General features: G+C 33.8%; 1 protein-coding gene across 1 annotated transcript; it reads left to right on the top strand.

Moving 5' to 3' along the window:
- Positions 1 to 11,940: 11,940 nt before the first annotated feature.
- On the top strand, positions 11,941 to 15,015 carry LOC132633110 (uncharacterized). Its single transcript, XM_060349336.1, has 2 exons — positions 11,941 to 12,246; positions 14,465 to 15,015. The coding sequence occupies exons 1-2, from the start codon at positions 12,162 to 12,164 to the stop codon at positions 14,665 to 14,667; spliced, it is 288 nt and encodes a 95-aa protein (XP_060205319.1). The 5' UTR covers positions 11,941 to 12,161; the 3' UTR covers positions 14,668 to 15,015.
- The last annotated feature ends 6,746 nt before the right edge of the window (positions 15,016 to 21,761 follow it).

The following is a 21,761-nucleotide window of genomic DNA, read 5'->3' as shown; positions in this document are numbered from 1 at the left end:
GATCGAGTTGAGATTCATTTTTTTGCACGGATTTCCCTTCAAAGGTGCTGGTTTTTTATTGAAAAATTTACTTGTCATAGCTACCTGTAAGACTTATTTATGAATAATAACTATCTTATTTTTTATTTAATTTTCGTAGCTTTATTTTTTCAAAATTACATTTCATAACTGGTCCAGTAACTTTTGAAATACATATACCTTTCTATTCTCCCTCACTACACATTTAAGATTTATCATCTTCTTCAAACCCTAAAAAAAATAAAATCCCTCTCCTCTCTCTCCTTCCCCTCACTTACCCTCCCTCCCTTCTCTATCTCCACCACCCACGCCGCCGTCAACACCACCACCACTATTACTACGATCTCCATCTCCAAACTCGAAAAAAACCTTAAGGTTCTATTTCTTCAAATCTGAACTCCATATGCTTCTGTTCCATCACCTACCCTAGATCTCATTTTCTCTTACAAATCAGAAGAATCCTACAGTAGTAGCAGCAGCCATGGTCGACGACAGAGTGAAAAAAAAGAGCTCTAACAACGGTGAAAGACGACGGAGTGAAGATTTATTAACTAGTCCAATTGAAAGTCTTTATCTCCGGATAACGTCCTTTTTGTAGCAACCTGAGACAACTCGCTTCTTTCCCATAAGAACACCATTGATGAGAGTTGTGGAGCTTCATGCCCACCAAGTGTTTGATAAAATGTTTCAACATATTTCAGTGTATTAACAAACAGTACATTTAATTTTCAGTATATTTCAGTACATTATTTCGCTGTATTTCAATATATTTATCTTTTTTTGGTATAGATATAGTGAATGTTCCAAATATAGAGCCTATTTTTACTACACTTTGTTTTCACGACTTTTGTATTTCGTTGTATTTCAATGTATTTCTGCATTTTGTATTTCTAATTTATGAAACAGTTTCTGATATATTTCATTGTATATACGCATACTACAACTTTATATTTCTTAAACAATAAACCATATTTCATTATATTTCGGTGTGTATTTTTCTGTATTTGGAAGTTTTTGGATCTTTAGTTGTTTTTGAATTCAAAAAGTTTTGATTGTGATAAAAGTTGAGAGAGATTCGTAAGCTTTTATGGAAGAACAACTGTTATGCGTGATTTATGAGAAGTTTTAAATTGAATCCCATAATTTTTTTTTTAAAAAAAAACTGTTCCATAAATAGGGCCTGATTTTACTCTTCAGTGATTTGTGTGAAATATGATTGATTTAATTTGACTTACTATTTAAAAAGGAAAAGAATATTATGTTCCAAAAATATAGCCTATTTTTTCTCTCAGAATTTTTTTAAAATAATATGTTCCAAAAATAGAGCCTAAATTTACTCTAACATGTTTTGTATTTCTCTGTATTTCGCTATATTTCACTGTATTTCAAAAATGCGAGATACAACTGAAATATAGCTAAAAGCAGCTACGAATTGTAAATCTTCAACTTGTAGCTATAACTAGTTAGAAGCTATTAAAAGGTAGCTATTTGTGTAAGTTTCACTTTTTTATTTTTGTCCTTCACTTAAAAAAAAGTAGCCGAAAATATCCCGAGGTTCTAGGTTCGACCCCTACTCTATCAAAAAAAAAAAAAAATTACAAAGCAAGGCTTTGCGAAAAGTCTGCCTTAAGGCGCAAAAAAAAAAAAAAGAATCTATTGTCGTAAGGCAGAGGTTTGGTAAATGTAGTAAACATTTTCTAGCAATTTATTTAAGAGTTCTATAGTAAAGCAACTTCGGAAACCTCCATATGTTCCTATTTTTTTGCTAAACCAACTTTCTATGCATAAGGAAAGGTATGTTCCTACTTTTTTGCTAATATATTCCAAAACGATTACATCTAATTTCAATACCATAATTTCATCCCTATAAAAGGTATACAAAACATTAATATATATAAAAAGCAAATTTTGATCTTATTTATATTGTATATGTATGATAAGTAATGTTTTAAGCATATGCACTGTTGTAGTTAAAAATATATACAAAATATTGAGAATATACATGACTGTAATTCTTTTTTATTATATAAATATCAGATAAGTAATATTTTGAAATTAAATTTATGTCAGAAATAAACTTATACGAAATATATATCATGCATATGTGAATTCTTTTGATACTGTTTTTATATCGTATATACATTTTATTATACCTTGTAGAATAAATTTTGTATACCTCGTATAATTTTGTTATACATTGTATACATCTTATTAAACCTAGTATACAATTCATACCCAACATATAATTTTATTATACCTTGTATGATAATTGTTTATACCTCGTATAATTGTGTGCTTCAAATAATATTTATATATGCAGTTATAGCTCATATAATAATTGTCTTTCAAATATGTTGTTTTGAAATGTATTTGCTGGATCTTTTTTTTATTAAATATATTTTTAAATTTTTTAATAAATATTTTTACATAAGTCAATCGATTTTTTCTAACCTTAGCCTTGCCCATTCCTTAAAAACTCTCAACAACCATTACGGAAAAATGAAAATGAATAAGAAGATATAGTAGCAATTGAGAAGTGTATAAGAAAGAGAAGTAAAAAAAAAAAAAATAGATGTTTATCTATTGAAGAAGAGAGATAGATGATATAATAGAGATGACTTTATCTCCTAAAGTGGGGAGATAAATAATACTAATAAATAATGAGTAAATATTATTGAATCCCTAATTTAAAGGGATTTTTTTTTTTTGTATAATATTTTCCTTAAAGGTATAAAATATTATTTTTGAAAAACTTAAAAAGTTGTGCTATTTATGTGCCTGTGCTTTAAAAGCTTGACTTATAATGTAATTTTCTCTTGTACTATTTCCTTGGTTCATATGCTGCATAATGCATCATCCCATGTTGGGGTGTCAAATGGGTAGGTTGGGCTGAAATTTTGTGGTTTTTAAATTTTGCCCTTCGGCTAAAACCCATAGGTTCCGGGTTCGAACCCCCGCTCAATAAAAAATTTAAAAAAAAATTGCAAAGCAGAGTTTAAATTTCACTATGCCCCCTCCGGCAGACTTTTAGTCATGTTTAACTAAAAGTCTGCCGGAGGGGGCAGACTTTGCCTTGAAGCATATATACGTATTTTTTTTAAACTTTTCAAGGTAAACTTTTAGTAATGCCTTAACTAAAAGTGTGCCCCATAAAACATAACTAAAAGTATCCCCCATAAGGCGTAAGTTTTCCTTAAGGCATAACTAAAAGTTTGCCTTATAAGGCAAAGTTTAAATTTTGCTATGCCCCCTCCGGCAGACTTTTAGTTGTGTTTAACTAGAAGTCTGCCGGAGGGGACAGACTTTGCCTTGAAACATATATATATATATATTATTATTTTTATTTTTTTACTTTTCAAGGTAAACTTTTAGTTATGCCTTAACTAAAAAGTGTACCCCAAAGACATAACTAAAAGTATGCCCATAAGGCGGAACTTTTCCTTAAGACATAACTTAAACTTTACCTTATAAGGCAAAGTCTATGCCTTAAAAAAAGTTCTTGCCTTATGGGGCATAATTTTGTTATGCATTAACTAAAATTCTGCCCCATAAGGCATAACTAAACTATGTCTTAGGAAAAATTCTGCCTTATGAGGCAGAATTTTAGTTATGCCGGATCCGGCATAACTTTAGTTTTTCCTTAAAGATTGTATGCTGGATCCGGCATACACTCCCCCAGTCCTACCTGGCGAAATTATTTTTTTATTTTATGCCTGAGCGGGGGTCGAACCCAGAACTTCATGTATTCGCCCACCTTTCCAAGCAAAGGGCAAAACTTAAAGACCACAAATATGAGGGGAAAAATTTAAAGACCACAAATTTGAAGGGCAAAATTTAAAGACCACCCCAAAAGAAGGGCAATCCGTGCAAAAAAATGTAGAAATTGCTTGGGCTGAAATGGGCTAGAAATTGGGTCATGACCCAACCCGCCCAATTCTTACTAAGTTTTAAATCCTTTGTTTGTTTTCGTATAATTTGTTTAAGTACCTGATATCAAATAAGAAAATGTCTTTTTAAATATTTAGACAAAGTTTATCATGGATCACTATGAATGACATATCATACCAGTGTTTAAATGGGTTGAATTAAGCGGGTCAAAATATGCTGAGTTTATAAATTAAGCGAGTTATTAAACCGTCAAAATCTAAACGAATTGGGTGGGTCATTATTTTATGGGTTGATTTTGCCACCCCTTCTCCACGGATATATTTGTTTTTTGTAACGGTATTTGCCTGACACACAGATTTTATTAAGAAGAAGTTCATATTACAAGCCATGGTGTCATACGATAAAAAGGTCAATATCTCACTGGTGCTAAAATTTGAAGCATGCCTGATGGACTAATAGAATTACGTAATTAAATATTAAAGAATGACAATCAGATTAATTAAATCAAAAGTCCATATTATCGTTAAAATATAGTAGTATAATAAAAAGAAGTCATAAATATACTAATATTAAGATCTTTTTATAATCATGCCAAGCTTTGTCCTTAATAAAATCAATCGAAAAAGATTGGTTCTATCTAACGAATTTAAGGACCGTTTTGTATACATCATTCATCATGCCAAAAAAATAATAAACAATCACAAAGAAAGAGATGCCAAACGCATTATAAATTGATAGAGGGACAACAAGTCAAAATCCAATTGATTCGAAGCCAAGACTTTAGCATTAATGTTGTGCATCTGGATTTTCAATGACTTAAGAATGGAGAGTCTTCTTCAGTCCTTGGAATATAAAACAGTTTAACTTGTTTAAATTATATTAACCGGTAGTATAAAGAAATATCCACTATCAAGTTATATCTGTTGTAGCAGGTAGCTTGTCTTTTTCTGTCTAATTGTGGTGTCCGGATAAGCTTACGCGTACCTCAACTAATTCCATGAGTATCTGATGTCTTCTACCAACACATGTATCAGGTAGCTCTGTCCATTAAAGCTTTGACAGATGGAAAGAAATCACCTAATATTGTTTTTCCTGAATTTGAAACTAAGATCTCGTGATTCTCAATCCTGCCTTAACATAGGACTTGATAATACACAAATTTATTTACACTATCGATACATATAAGTTAAATTACATATGAAATTTGTTGAAACCATATAGGAGTAGTACTTAATATTGCATAAAGAAAGTCTCTTTTTGTGTGGTGCAGGGCCTTTTTCAAGGTAGGTGAGCTAGCGTTTTCATGCCTAATGAAATTCCCACTTCTAAAACAGAGTAGAGTGGCCCATTTTGCTAATTCATCAAACCATTTCAAAACCAAACAAAGTGCTTAATTTTTTGCCTTATTGATAGATTATAGGTTTCACTTTCAAATTATTTAAAATTACAATCATGATCAATGAAGAATAATACCACTACAATAGTCTATTTTAACAAATTAATTGTCATACAAGGAAAAAGAAATCTAAAAAATAAAATCAAAGCCGCTATCTAATTGGAGATAAAACTATTTTATGGAATAAAAAGATTATGATGATAATTAAGTATTTATTAAAGTTGCAGAAGCATAAAGTTTTAGGTGCTAATTAAGAGGCTTCCAGATTTTTGAATAGTTAATACAAAAAAGTGACAATATTTGGGTCTCTAGAACTGCTAGTTGAAGTTGACGAAACGCAAACGAAATCTTTTTTGTCTATCAACTATCACCACACACTTTTACACTTTTCTTCTTTATTGTTCTTTCTCTTTTTCTTTTCTTGTGTTTGTTAGGAAAGATTCCTACTAATAGCTGCGTGCTTTTCAATTATTACGAATACATAATTCAAGCAATTACGTATAACACAGTAGAACTGACTTTGTCGATTCAATTTCATTATTATAGTGACTGGTAAAACTATTATTGGACAAGACAAGAAAAGGCAAAAAATTAGTTGACTTTATCTTTGGGATGAAGCTTATCAGGTCGATCTAATGGACTACAACACACCAAAGAAAAAACAAGATTTGTTACCGAAGATTTTATCACAATTCCATCACAAAGTCGATTTTGTGGTATATTTGTGACAATTTTTTTGCCATCACAAATTTGCTCGGTTGCAAAAAATTTGGGAAGGAGTATAAAAAATGTTTGTGATCGATTTATCATGGAATGTCATATGTCTGTCTCGATTATAGATGAATTTTGCTAATTAATCACAAAATATTCCATGTACGTAAAAAAGAGAATCCGTTATAAATTGTGATGGATAAAAATGGATAGTTCTGTCACAAATCATCCAGTTGAATAGTTATGATATCAACATCAAGATCTAGCTCTAAAAGGATAATACATATTCTTTCTTCATGTTGTTGCTTGCTTTGAAGATTAACTTTAATCCAATTTCCTTCAATAGTCATACTGGTTGAAAAGATAAATTTGAAAACAACCGCATCAACTTGCTGATTCCTTTTTTTTTTTTTTTTTTTTTTAACTTGATGACTCTTTGAACATGAATATGGCTGGTTTCTCGAATCATTATTTGAGAACTGAGATTCAAAGTTAATTTCTTTTTCCAAATGGAGACAAGAATAAATTCGATGTTAAACTTGCCTACATTAATTAGGGTTCCGTGAATCAGACCCCAAGTTGTACGGCATTGTGGCCTAAAGCGAAAAAAGCAGAAGAACTATTCACTCTATTTCGGAATTTTTTTTCACTTTTTTTCGGAATCAGCGTTTGGCTATGAGAATCCGAATACAACTTGAAGTTGTATTCCGGAATACCAAAAATTCAAAAAATTTATTTTAAAAAAAAAATCACTTTTTTACAACTACATTTCACCAAAAATTACAATTTCAAAAATTATGATCAAATACAACTCCAACTCCAACTTCAAAGTTCCAGAAAAAAGTGATTTTTTTTTATGTATGGACAAACGGGCCTAAGTATATTTTAATCTTTTTAAGCCAAGACAAGATTAAAACCAGTGTAAACTAGAAATTAAAGTGAGAAATAGACCAAGATTTGTTTTGTCACTTTTGATTCTTTCAACTGTCATCATGTAATTGGTCCAAACTTCTTTGCTCCCCAAAATAAAAGTAACTTATTTCTCTGTTCCGGTAAATTCATTTTCCTTCTCAACAATAACCCCTAATTAAAGACTCCAATAATTACTATGAATATTAAAATTCATTACCAACTTATTAACCACGTGGAACCAAACGCCTGCCGACACTACGGAAGCCCTCTCTACGATATTTGATTTAAAAGTACTACTACTATACTATACTATACTATACTAGTTTTGATTTATATAATTTCTCTCACCATAATTGACTCTATTTCTTTTTTCTCTTCAATCCTTAGACTTCAATTAAATAAATTTGCCGCTCCACTAATGAACAGTTCAGTGGAATCCGTGGTTAAATTTTCTATCATTTTCTGCACACTATGTGAAAAAGGAAAAAAAATTAGTATAACATGAGTGACGAAATAATTATTTAACCACAAATTGTAAAAAATTAAAGTTAATTTTTTGGAAGGAAAAATATCATAGATATTTAGAAGAGTTTCTAGAAAGTTATATTGTAATATCTTTGATATATATACTTAGGAAATGTCTAGAAATTCTACACACTTAGATATTTATAGTTGAGAATAGAATTATCTAGATCCTTTTGTATCTAGAATAATATCATAATAGTCTAGAATAGTGGTAGGAGATAAGAGTAACTAGATTTTTCTTTTGGATGTATCTAAAATAATATCTAAAAGCATCCCTAGACAAGTATAAATACGGGTGACATTAGGCATTTGTAATCAACCCATACAAAACTCAATTGTAAGTCATTAAGCCAATTCAAGAAAGTCTTCTAGTTGAATCTTCCGATCTTATTTAACCTCTTCCGATCTTATTTAACGATCTTGGGCTAGCAGAAGGTTTCCCCGATTTTGCTTTTCTTCTGCTATATTTCTCTACACAAATTAGGTGTTTTTACCCACTTACGAGATAACATATTCCAAATTTTGACTAATGAGTCAATTTGTTTTCTCGAACGAGTCCAAATCCTTTGGTGCTGATTTAACACTTTCGTAAAAGGCATAATTCTATAATTCCTAGTGCATTGTAATTTGTAAGTGTAAATGTCACAAGAATCATTTTAAATCTGTTTCGCTCTTACTTTTTTTTTTCTTTGTCGTTTTGTTGTTTTAAAATATCTTTTTAATTTCTCTGCATAACACTTAAACAATATGGAGCCGTATTGGTCATATAGAACCGTAAATCTAGTCCAAGGGAGGGAGAAATGGAATTCGATTTGAATACCTTAGCGTCTACCCAAACTTTAGGTTTGAACAGGAGGTAGTGGATATCACATAGTCAATCGTCAATATGAATGTCTTTCTGTAATTAATTGTTCATGCCCCTTCCCTTTGTAACTGCCGCTTGCAGACCCCTTTTTGTAGATAGATTTTGGCTAAGATATTATATCGATTTGTAAGCCTTTCAATCTGTGTGGCTTTGTATATAATCTGAGAGATTAATAAAGGTTGAGATTTATCTCGTAAATCTGTATAGCTTGTTTTTAGCTATTGTTCCGAATTAATTCTAAGTCCTTAAACAGTGTGTGTACGAGTAGGCTGAGTTGTGTTGTGTTGTGCGATCATCGTGCAGTGATAAAAATGAAAAAATTCGCCCATGTCACAACTGAACATCTTTTTATTTCACGTAATGCCATGTTCAGATAAGAACTGGTAATAAACTAAAACTTTTTGATAAGAAAAAGGATACACCTTTGGTTCCAATCGATGTGAGTCATGAAAACATCATGTAATTACGCCTTGTTCAGATAAAAACTAGTAATAAATTAGAACTTTTCCATAGAAAAAAGGATTCTCCTTCCATTCCAATCGATGTGAGTCATGAGAACATCGTGTACAAACTAGTGTTTACTTTGTGTAGCTTGTTTATGCTTTTACTGTTCCGAAATAGTTCTTAGTCCCTAAACGTTTTGTGTGTGGGGGTAGGCTGAGTTGTGTTGTGTTGTGTTGTGCGGCTGTCGTGCAGATGTAAAACGAAAAAAATCGCCCATGTCACAACTGGACATCTTTTTATTTCACGTAATGACATGTTCAGAAAAGAAATTAGTAATAAATTGAAACTTTTCGTTAGAAAAAAGAATTTTCTTGAGTCATGAAAATATCGAGTACTTATGCTATATTCAGATAAAAACTAGTAATAAATTAGCACTTTTCATTATAAAAAAGGATTTTCCTTTCGTTCCAATCGATGTGAGTCATGAAAATATCGTGTACAAATAAGTTTTTATAACGGTAAAAGCTTATATATACACGATGTTTTCATGACTCACATCGATTGGAACGAAAGGAGAAAATTTAACCACTTTTAAGTTTATTCACTTCTCAAAGGAAACAAATACTAGTATATTCGTCCTTTTATTATTTTTTTGGATTGGATTTATTATTTTTTCTGGATCGGAAATGTCATTAATCTGATTAACCCAATCACAAAGGCTTTATTATCACCAACAAAATTGGAATTTTCTTGTTTTTGGGGAATAGAAATATCAGATACTCTCTCTATTTTAAATTATCTGTCGTAGTTTTTTAAAATTATCATCTTAAATTATTTGTTATTTTAGAAGTTCAAGAAAAGAATTAATTATTATTTTTCCGTTTTACCCTTAGTAGTAAATGTTTCTTACTATAAACACCTCAATTTATAGGGAGATGACACGTAAATAGGGTAAAAATTCAATGAAGAGAAATTATTTCTTAAGACATAAATAAAAGTAACATAGTCAAAACTCCCTCCTAATTAATCTTTTCGGGCGTGTAAAAGAGAAATACTACAAATAATTTAAAACGGATGGACTAAGATATACCAGCAATGCAAAATGGAATAGAAACAACTAAATGACTTAGTCTTGCCTTCTTCTTTATTTATGGAGAGAGGCCCCTTTAGCTAAGGGGGGAATTCCAATGTCTTTCTTTCACCCTCTTTGTCTATGACCTATGCCAATTGGTCTTATTCGGACGAGGTGCAATTCGTTTTCCTTTTGTTAGTTTATTAGTTAGGGCCAAATCGTTCCTTTTAATTTCTATGCATTACACTAAACACTATGGGCCGCACTGTTAATGAAGAACTGTAAATCTAGTCCAAGAGATGGAGAAATTGAATTCGATTTTGAATACCTTATTCTTTACCCAAGCTTTAGGTTCGTTAGGTTAAAAGTAGAAAATTGATTCAATTTTAAGTTTATATAAATGTGGACAATTAGCCATTTACAATTCTATCACGATAGTAAATGTGAACTTCGCATAATCATATAAATTTTGAGCAGGAGGTAGTGTGTCAAATTGCCAATCGTCAATATGAATGTCACTGCCAGACCCCTTTTTGTCGACAGGTTTGACTAAGGCATTTTATCCTTTTGTAAGCCTCCCAATCAGTGTTTGTATATAATCTAAAGGTTGAAGTTTCTCCCGTAAATTTGTGTGGCTTGTTTATACTTTACTGTTCGAAATAATGCTAAGTGTCACGTTCTTAGTGCGGCACTTAACAACTCGCTCACGTTCTTGCACAATTTGTTTACGATCTTGCTATGCCAAGTTAGCCTAGTTTACTATACTCAAGATCGCTAACGAAATAGTAATTGAGAAAGACAAGAGAAATTTGCTAGAAGGAAGCTTTTTGTTATAGAAGACTTGATTGATTTACAAATGAATGACCCTCCTATTTATACTACTCACCTAGGGACTAGTATGTAAATAATAATTATTATACAAGTCCCTACATATTTACAAATAAGCCCATATTCTAGAAATCTCTACACAACTAGATTATTCTAAGGACTTTCCATGTAATTCCATAAGGTTCTAAGGTCTTCCATGAGAAATCTCCATATTTCTCTAGAACCTTCTCACATAAGCTAGTCTCCTCTCCATGTAAGCATCCACATAAGCTTCCTACATGACAAAAATAGTTCCACGTGACCCCTAGGTGGCATGATGATGTAGCGGGTCATCACATAAGTCCCTAAACATTGTGTGCGTTCGAGTAGGTTGTGTCGTGCAACAGCCGTGCGGTAGTGAAAACACAGCCTTGTAACAATTGGACATCTTTTTATTTCACCTAAAGACATGTTCAAATAAAAAAATAGTAGTAGTAATAAATTGAAACTTTTTGTAAGAAAAAAGGATTCTTCTTTTGTTCCCATCGATGTGAGTCATGAAAACATTGTGTACTACTGCCATGTTCAGATAAAAAACAGTACTAATAAATTAGAAATTTTCATTAGAAAAAAGGATTTTTCTTTTGTTCCAATCGATCCGAGTCATGAAAATATCATGGATAGATAAATTTTTACCGTCATAAAAATTATCTGTGCACAATGTTTTCATGACTCACATCGATTGAAACGAAAGAAGAAAATTTAACCACTTTTAAGTTATTCAGTGGAAACAAATATTAGTATATTGGTCCTTTAATTCTTTTTTTTTTTTCTTAAAGATTTAGAGTATTATTAATCTGATTAAACCAATCACAAATGCTTTATTACCACCGACAAAATTGGAATTTCCCTATTTTTGGCAAAAAGAGAAAAGAGATATACTCTCCAACTAAACTATCTTTTCTACTTTTAAAGTTAAAATCTTCACATAAAAACCGCACAGTCAATTAGTCAAACCGCCCAAAATCACCAGGATTTCTGTTTACTTGGTGCTTTTCCACTTAAACATGTCACGTTTTGTATCCACATCGGTCAAAATACTTGTTCTCATTGTAGCAGAAAAATGAAAAGAATAAACAAACATCAAGGATAAAATAAAGAATAAAGTCCAACTAAAAAACCACGTGTCATGAAATTATTTCTTCACACAAAAGTAGAACACCGTCACGTGTCGGCGAAAGAAAACAGAAAAATAAAACTTCAAAGTGGGAAAATACTAGTCATTAAGTTCCACTCCATAATATAAAACTAGAAAAGTGGCATTGAGTCCAACAGTGTTCTCATTTTTTCTTCTTCTTCTGCTTCTCTCAAAATAAAAGTGTGTTTGTGTGGAACTAATATTTGTTTCAGTTCTTAAAGAATTAATTAAAGAAAAAAAAATAGGTCTGGCCGGGTTAAGGATATTGTTGAGTCGATTAGGAGGAAGGTGTCGTAGGAAGAAAATTAAGATAAAATTAAAAGTGATGGATGATTGGTGGCATAAAATGGTGTTTCCTGTAAGGCGTGTTTGGTTTGCTGTTTCTGCTCGTGTTAAAGCTCGCAAAAATGGTTAGTTCTTCTTTCTTTGTTCATGATATTAGCAGTTGAAAAAGAATCATTTCCAAATGATTAATTGAATTGAAAGAAAATTCTGTTTAGTTTCTCAGTTCTTGATTTAAATTTGCTCAGAAAAAGGTTTACTTTGAGAATTCTTACAATGAATCAGCGTATGTAAATGAACATGCAAAAGGGTACATATGCATGTGCTCGTTTTTCAGAGGTGAAGCCAGAATTTTAAATTTACGGGTCTGGTTTCTAGATAAATTATTTATATATTAAATAAATTTTTGAATACAAATATAGGTTTAAACGAAACTTGAAAACATAAAAATTCGGGTTTTTAATTACATCCCATATGAATTATAAGATATTTTTTTTCTATAGTGGCTTGCCCATATTTGAATTTTTTCTAATCAAAGAACTTTTTCATTTTTATATAAATTATATCCTTTATTTATCTATCTTTATTTTAATTATACTGGTTTTGCCGGTGCGGTGAGTGGGTGGGAGTTGGGAGGTGTAGTTGTGAAGATGAAGGAGAATATGCTCGTGTAAGTCTGCACGCAATATTTATTATCTACACACGTGGAAAATAAATATATAAAAAAAAGTGAAAGTTTTAAAATTAATTTAAGTCACCTGAACATATAAAAAATGCTTTCATAATGTTGAGATGAAGCATATATGTGACCTTCTCAACAAATTTAACTTTATAAATCAAGTTTTTCCCTGTGTAGCAGATGCCTAATTCTTTAGTTTGGATACCATTTAATGACTTTAATATGCTATTGTGTATTTAAATATTGCCGTTAATATCAATATTTCCCCTTTTATCGCCTTTCAGAAAGACCGCATTCAATTATATCAATCATATGTATTCTTTAGTTCATAATAACTGTTCAAAAAAAGGTTACTACCTTCATTTTCTAAATTAAAGTTTTTTGGGCAATTTGCAGGATTGCCCTTCACGGGAGGAGGTCCTTAATTTTTACCCCTCAAAATGGTGGTCTTTAAATTCTGCCCTTTAGGCAGAAATTCTGCCTTAAGGCCCAAATAGGCAGAATTTGCATAGCAGATTTGCAAAATTCTGTCTCATCTGCTTGAGCCAGAATTTTGCAACCTCTGCCTCACGAAAATTCTGTCTTGCGATTTTTTTTTTACTGAGCTGGGGTTCGAACCCACAATCTCAGGGTGTTAGGCGAGGGGCAATACTTAAAGGCCACCAATTTGAAGGGCAAAAATTAAAGACCACCCCAAATGAAGGGCAATCCGCGCAAAAAAAAAAAAGAAGTTTTGTTTTAACAAAAAAGCATTTTTGGCCTTGCAGAAGCTCGGCCAAACAAGCTATGTAACTACATTCCCTGTTGAAATTGTGTTTAGAATTGTTCAGAAGATTCCACACGTTTTACAAAAATTATTATATGCTCACCCGGGCCAAAAAAAATGTTAGGCATGCTTTGTTTACATAAAATTGCATTCTTATCTTAATTGCAAAAGCACTGAAACATGCCAAATATGCAAACAATTCAAATCAATCTTAGTCCATTCATGTCTAACGTAGTAAGTAGCATTTCTTTAGGTGACTCATAAGCACTTAACATATTATAGAATGGCAATCATATATTTTAGGATTCTATTAGTGGTTCCTTCTATCCACTAGCTTAGTGCCATAAGAATCCACTCATATGATTTCTTTAGAATGTATCTTAAGGTCCACATAGAACCCAAACACAGGCCAACTTGTTAGTAACATACGCCTCTACCAACCAAGTATATGCTTTGATTTCTACAATCTTTTATCTATTTTTCTATTACGACCTATAAGTGTCTTCATTATGTCACTTTCTCTACTTTTTTCCTGTTCAAGATAAGCAGATAGTAGTAATATTCCAGATTCTAAAAATATGATCACATAGAGTAGCCAAGGTATCGGATTCCTTGATGATCCTAATTACAGGGTTTCAACACGAGGCATCTACCACTTTTTATGTCTAGCTAAAGACCATACATTCAAAAGTATCAAGAGGATTATTGGGATTCTTTTTCTGCATTATGTTCCAAAAAGCGTGATATATTATGATTTACGCGTTTTACATCTTAGCCAATAAGCCAAGTATGATTCGACAGGAAAAGCGAAAAAATGATGAATATTACATGTTCTGGAAATAGGAGCAGTAGCTTTGAAGATTCACTTACGTGTTTGTACCTTTGCTTCTGTTTTCTTCAGGTGGTGGGCTTTTGAAGCTTCATGATGATATACAAACCTGTGGATACGAGGATGTTCAAGTTATGTGGGAAATGCTTAGGAAAACCGAGTCAGAAGTGACATCTCGGCACCATGAACGCAAGCGCAGACCATTGTGGAGGATATTTGTATGGTCCACTCATAGTTCAAACTCATCCTTCTCCTCAGAACATGCTCATCAATAGATAACAACTTGCTACATCTTCAACAACAATAATAAGTGTCTGAAGAGTCGAGACATGTATGGCAACTTCCATTTCTTGAGCCCCGCAGGGTAGTATTAATTACGTGATATGGTACAAAGCTATTGTATGTCCATATCAGCATAGGACGAAGTATATCTATTATACCTCTATAGCTTAGCATGACCCTAATGAGACTTACCTATGATGGTGTCAGTTTGTAAATATACCATCTTTGTGAAGAGCCCTATGATCATGTTTCAGCATTAAAGAGAGAAAAAGAACTGTGAAGAGCTAAATTTTCCTCTCTGAGGTTAAATTATGCTATTATGCTTACACATCCGTTGTTTATAGCTGAATGTACAACAAATGGGAAGTGTTACTAAGATGGCTAGTCATCTACTAAATACTAGTATAATATCGGCATAATCCATAGATAGGCACTCAGAGTTGGCACCAACTGTAAGAAAAGACACTCATTGTCTTGATAACTACTACTTGAAGAGAACTGTTAAACATGTTAGCAGCTGACCCGATGAAAGAGAAAACAGCCATTTACTCTAAGCTTCTGACCAGTATGTGTACTTACTAACTCGAGTATAAATTGTAAAATGACGATGAGATATTTAAGATGACAGTAGGTTACAATAAAAATCTTAATAATTCAGACGCTAAAATCTCACCACCACATATAGAAAGAAACAAACCGGAAGTAAAGGCAGGGAGTTCTGGCCAAAATAATCTAATCATTCAGTCACTTAAATCTCAAACCTTTACAGTAAGCAAAGTTAGCACGAGGAAAGAGAGTTCTGGCGAATAGGAAAGGTTTTGAATGGTTGAAATGAAGCTAGGATCCCATACCTTTTTATTCTAAGCTGTTATGGTATCTTTAGGACCAAGAAATTTGTACCGCGTTTCTACAAGGCGTGATATCAATTCCCCAATACTAGCCAATAAGCGGCAATGCAGCACTCCAGCATACCAACTTGACAGAGACTCCTGCACTTCCTCAATTTTGATTCCTCCTTCTGTATATCCATGTCTGTCCTGGATGCAAGGCATAAATTTAAGTAGTTGTTTAGCTGATCCATTTAGAAAGAAACAAAGCAATGATATCAAAAGCAGAAAGGGATAATCAAGGAAAAACAATTACATGCAAGTTGCTAAGCTAATTTCATGAAAAATCCAGATCCTTCTTTTTCTTTCAATCAGAACCCAAATCCACAGAGGGAAAAAAAAATGATGCAAAAGAACTAACCTTAATCTACGTGGCGCTTATACGAGGAGAAATTTCACCAAACTGAAGAAACAAGTAATTTACCTAGCCAGGTAACTTCCTTAATTCTCTTTTAAAATATCAAGAGAGCTTTGTATCCTTTCTGCACCTCTGCATAAGTTGCGAGTAGAGTGTTAAATCACTTAAACATCATCCTTCTCCTCGGAGAAAACTATAAATATTTAGTGGATTGCTTAATAAATATATAGGGTCTGAGCAAAAGCTACTGGGTCCACGTGAACTACGTGGGAGCAAGAATAGGTTCATCATGACTGTTATAATCTACTATTACATGAGGTCAGACCTAAAGAGAAATAACAAATGGCAATTGCTGTACATGGTAAATCACAGATTACACAGGTTAAAATCTATTCGAAAGTTGAATGTCAAGTACAGCGTAAAATTGTAGGTGTCCGCAGATACTAGCTAAGATTTTAGGGTCTCCCACTTAGTAAACCCAATAGAAACAGGTCAACCTTTACTCAACCTGGAAATTAGCCCATCGTAATCTGATAGAAGAAGAGTAATTCGGCATCTGCATCTGCACCTACTCGGTGCTACATAACTTATCACATCCACATAAAAACAATATGGTCCTGGATTTCCTGGCTGCTTTGAATAAACAAATAAGGCCTGTTTTGGTGGAAATTGTTGACCAACCATACCAGTAATGATGTAAATTGAATCCATCGTAAGCATCGGCAACTTCTACACACGTTAAATGTGTCTGAGTCTTGGACATGCAAGAAGACGATGAAGTTGTGATGACTGTTATCAACAGTGATGATATTACTCCTCTCCATCACTCAAATGAATGGGAGAACCAGATAGTTGATCTTTAAGAAGGTGACCTTTGGCATGTAGACCCATTGCTGACTCATTGGAGACTCAGATTCAGAGTTCTGATATAGTAGCAACATTTGGGTACATAAAAAAGTACTGAAAATGAGCAAGCAAGAAATTCTCATACATTGATTATCAGTGAAGCTGAAGAAAATCACATGGAATGGAAAAGGGCCAAATAGCAGGGTAAAAAGAAGGGTGATGAAAAGTTTAGTTCACAATGGAAGGCAAACATCTACTGCTTTTAGGGAAAAAGCTAGAAGGGAAAATTGAAGCTTTTCCTAAAGAAATGTGGCAAACATATGAGTGAAATATGGCTGTTTAGAGTACAATGGTAGACCAGGGAATTTTGATAATAGGGGACAGGAAGGTGCAAAATGGGTATGTACTTTGTACTGGGGAACACACATTGACTTGTAGTTTTGTCTCAATTTTTCTTGGTACTTACAGAGGTGTACGGACCAAGTAGCAGGGTAGATAGACAACAGTTATGGTGGGAAATTGCAACTTCTTGAGGTATATGTGCGGGGAAATGAGAAGTGTGTAGGGATAGGGATTTCAGCACCACTAGATTAATAACAGAAAGAAGAAACAACAATAGACACAAAAGGGCCATGACTATTTTTCAGATTTACCTTATCAAAAAAAAAAAAAAAAAAAAGACTGATACTAGGCTGCAATGTGGATAGCAATACAAAACAGGTGGATCAGAGGTTTTCAAATAGGAGGTTATAGAGGGCAAGCTAAGGAAATTTGTCGTCTGCTTTATGCTGATGATACAGTTATCTTCTGTGAACCCATTAAGGAACAGATAAACTACATCAGATTGATACTTCTGTTTTTTGAGACCACTTCAGGCTTGAAAGTAAATTTGGGGAAGAGTAATTTGTTCCCAATCAAAGAGGTGGCCAACTTGCAGAGTCTGGCAGAGATACTAGGCTGCAATGTGGAGCATCTACCTACTGTTTATTTAGGCATGCCACTGGGCAACAGACACAAAGAGGAATTGATATGGGATGGCATTGTAGAGAAGGCTGAAAAGAGATTGACAAGGTGGAAGACTCAATACTTAGCTCTTGGAGGAAGACTTACTCTCATAAACTCAGTTCTAGATTCTTTACCTACCTATGTTATGTCTTTGTTCCCTCTACCTTCAAAGATTCTGAAGAAGTTGGATAAATTGAGAAGGGATTTTCTTTGGCATGGATGCAAAGAGAATAAGGGATACAATCTGGTGGAATGGGATAAAGTACTGAACAGTAGACATTTGGGGGGAATGGGCATCGGAAACCTTAGGAAACAGACCAATAGTCTCTTAATGAAATGGCTATGGAGATATAATGAAGAAGGCCAAGCTTCATGGAAGGAGGTTATCAAATGCAAATATGGTGAATATAGCCCTTGGTGTAGTAATGTCAGCTCTACACCCTATGGAGTTGGGGTCTGGAACAATCAGAGATCTTTGGCCTAACCTAGCAGGGAACATGACTATAAAAGGGGGACATGGTAGTAAAACAAAGTTCTGGGGAGATGCCTGGAAAAATCAGACCCCTTTGAAGGAAGATTTCCCTGATTTATTCATCATATGCAACAATCCTGAGGCAACTGTCAACGAGTGTTGGACTCTCAAGGGTGGGATTTATCATTTAGGAGACTTTTGAATGATTGGGAAGTGGACAGGGTGGCAAATTTGATGCATGAATTGGAGGGTTTCAGTGGCACTACATCAGATTCAGACTCTATAAGATGGAAACATAACAAGGATAGGCAATTTTCAGTTAAAAGGGTCTATGAAATTGACAATGCACAACAAAACAGAAACCAGCAAATTTTGTGGCAAAATGTTTGGAAAAATATAGCACCAACTAAAGTGAAAGGCTTTACATGGCTGGTAGTTAGAAGGGCTTGTTTGATTCATGAAGTTTTGAAGAGAAAGGGACAGATCATTGTCTCCAGATGTCCACTATGTGGGCAAAAAGACGAGACCAACAGCCATCTCTTTCTGCATTGTAAATTCACTGCACAGTTATGGGCTTTATTTTTGACCCTCACAAACACAAAATGGACCATGCCTGAGCACACTGCAGATCTACTGAGTTGCTGGATTAGAAGAGGAGGAAGCAAGAGCCAGAAGAAATGGTGAAGAATTATCCCACACTGTATCTAGTGGACTGTGTGGAGAGAGAGGAATAGTAGAAGCTTTGAAGATAGGTCCAATTCCATTCACATAGTTACATGGAATTGTATTGTATTTTTTTATTTTTGGTGTAAAGAGAAAGAAATAGAGGAATCAGAGGTTGTAGATTTGTTAGGCTCTCTGTAAGTAGTATCTATCCCTTTTTCTTATCTTTTTTTTTTTTTTTTTTTTTTGGGGGTGGGTTTGGGGGGTTGTGGTTCTTAAGGTTGCCAGCATATTTAAAAAAAAATTGAAGGCATTGAACTCATGGATTCTCCTCTTAGTGGAGGTACTTTCACAATGACCAAGGGCAATAGTCAGGAAATCTCATCAAGATTGGACACGTTTTCATTTTCAACTGAATGGGATGAAGAATTCAGAAACATTAGACAATGTGTGCTGCCAAGGATATCTTCGTATCACATTCCTATCTCATTACAGTTTGGGAGTTGGGAAAATCATATTTTAAGTTTGAAAATTGGTGGTTAAGGGTTTCAATGAAAAAGTACAGAACTGGTGGTCTTCTTCTATAGTCCTATGGACATGGTAGACCAGATGATGTCTTTACTTTCAAGCTCAGATTACTGAAAATGAAGTTGGAAGAATGGAATTCTACCAATCATGTCAATCTGGAATTGAAGGAAAATATGCTGCTATATCACCTGGCTTAAATGGATACAATCCAGGAACAAAAAAATTTAACTGAAATGAGTTGTTTATGAAAGCAAATGTGCATGAAATTTGAGGAGTTAGCAAAAAAATGAGAAAATGGAGGCAAAGACGAGTACTACGACTGACAAAAAAGGGATTGGAACACAAAATTCTTTCAAATGAGGGCAAATGTTCATAGGAGAATCACTATTGACGGGCTAGTCATAAATGGGGATACAGTAGAAGATCAATGAACTATTAAAGGAGAAGTTTTAGCTTTTTAGCAGAACCTACATGCCGATTCTGAAGAATGGATGCCAAATGTTAATAACAGAGATTGTCTAAAACTCATTGAAGAAGAAAACCAACGGATGCAATGACCCTTTAATGAACACAAAGTACTGGAAAGCATTAAACTATGTGCAACTGACAAAGCTCCTAGACTTGATGGTTATAGCGTGGGCTTTTTCCATTCTTGCTGGAAAATACTCAAGGAGGACATTATGTTGACTACTCAGAAGTTCATTCTCAGGAATTTTTGAGAAAAGTCTCAATGCAACTTATGTAGCTCTTATCCCCCACCCTCCCCCCCATCCGCCCAAAAAAAAAAAAAAAAAAATTGGTGCGAAGGAATTGAGAAGTTATAGACCTATTAATTTGATAGGAAGTGCGTGTAAGATTACTTCCAAATTATTGATTGGGGCTCAAGAAAGTGGTGAACAAACTGGTTGACACTCATCAAATGGAATTCACAAAAGGCAAATGGATAATTGTGGGAAGGAACCAGAGAATAACAGTGACCTTTTGTTGCAGTGTGAAGTCATTGACCAACTCTGGCGATTATTCTTAAATATGCAAGTAATCAAATGGATAATGCCCATGATCAACAGAAGACTTACTGGCATGCTGGAATAGTTCTGACAGCCTTGTCAGGCAGAAGAATAGATAGAAAATAGTCCCTGCATGCATATGGCGGACAATTTGTAAGGAAAGAAACGCAAGATGTTTTGAACACAGATCTAGCTCTATTCAGAAGATCGAGATGAACTATATTCTTTTGTATAACTTTTGGTGTAAAGAGAATTTTAAAGATGTGTGATTACTTCTAGATATTACAGAATTCTTGTAAGAAGTACAAGGAGACACTTTTGTTATTTCAAATATAAATATGGCATTCAGCACTGCCTTTGTGCTGACATATACACAAGTTCTTACCTTCCTCAAAATAAAAATAAAAAATCCCAACAGCCACCAAAACCTCCCCTACCCCGAAGCCCCACAGTGACTTCCCATCTCTTACAGAAAAGGAGCATAAGATATTTAAAGCTGTGATTAATACTTGAATAAATTATTGCAAGATAGAATTGTATATGACAGACAAATCCTTCACGAACTCCGCCTGTGTGAGCTCGCTCACATTGCCGGTCCCAAGCCCGGATAAAGGAGGAGGGTTGCCGAGGGTCAATCGGAAACAGCCTCCCTACCCAGGTAGGGGTAAGGCTGCGTACATCTTACCCTCCCCAGACCCCACTATTGTGGGATTACACTGGGTAGTGACCAAGACAAATCCTTCACGTGTAAATGCACAGAAGACAGAACAGCAATAGAGGTTGATCATTAGCAGGCAGATTGTTGAAACTACATTTACCCAGATCCTACAATATAGCAATACTTTTATCAAAAGAAATGCCAGTTGTATTAGGACAAGTACATAGTGATAATGCATGAAGCAGAAAAACTTAAAGACCAAGAGCCAAGCAATAAGGAAGAGAAACCTACAATATAGCCAGATGCATAAAAAACGAAATACTACAGTTTGCAGAGAAGATATGCATTTGTTCAGTTCTTAAAAGAAAATTCAAGTACTCAGAGCTAAAAGACAATATGTAGAGAGATAAGGAAAGAGATCAATTTTCTTCTGACCTTTTCTGTTTTCCGGTAGGTAAAGTTTGTCTTGGGAATAAATATTATCAGCAGTCTTCTGCTCTATGAGCTCATTTCTTTCTTTCCTTTTTCTATGTAAAGAATTTGAACTCATTTTTTAGACCAGCTTAACTGTCTAATTCTGTGATAACATCGGTCATTTTGAATATAGTAGCAATTATGCATGAAGGGGAGCCTTGGCGTAACTGGTAAAATTGCTGCCATGTG

The sequence above is a fragment of the Lycium barbarum genome, chromosome 3, assembly GCF_019175385.1.
Source record: "Lycium barbarum isolate Lr01 chromosome 3, ASM1917538v2, whole genome shotgun sequence".
NCBI classification, from domain to species: domain Eukaryota; kingdom Viridiplantae; phylum Streptophyta; class Magnoliopsida; order Solanales; family Solanaceae; genus Lycium; species Lycium barbarum.
The sequence above is the reverse complement of the archived record's forward strand: the minus strand, read 5'-3'. Positions and strand labels throughout refer to the sequence as shown.

Bases quoted from the DNA above. Each gene is read 5' to 3' on its own strand.
- LOC132633110 (XM_060349336.1), top strand. From the start codon at position 12,162: ATGGATGATTGGTGGCATAAAATGGTGTTTCCTGTAAGGCGTGTTTGG. The intron at 12,247-14,464 runs GTTAGTTCTTCT...TGTTTTCTTCAG, and splicing joins TGTTAAAGCTCGCAAAAATG to GTGGTGGGCTTTTGAAGCTT.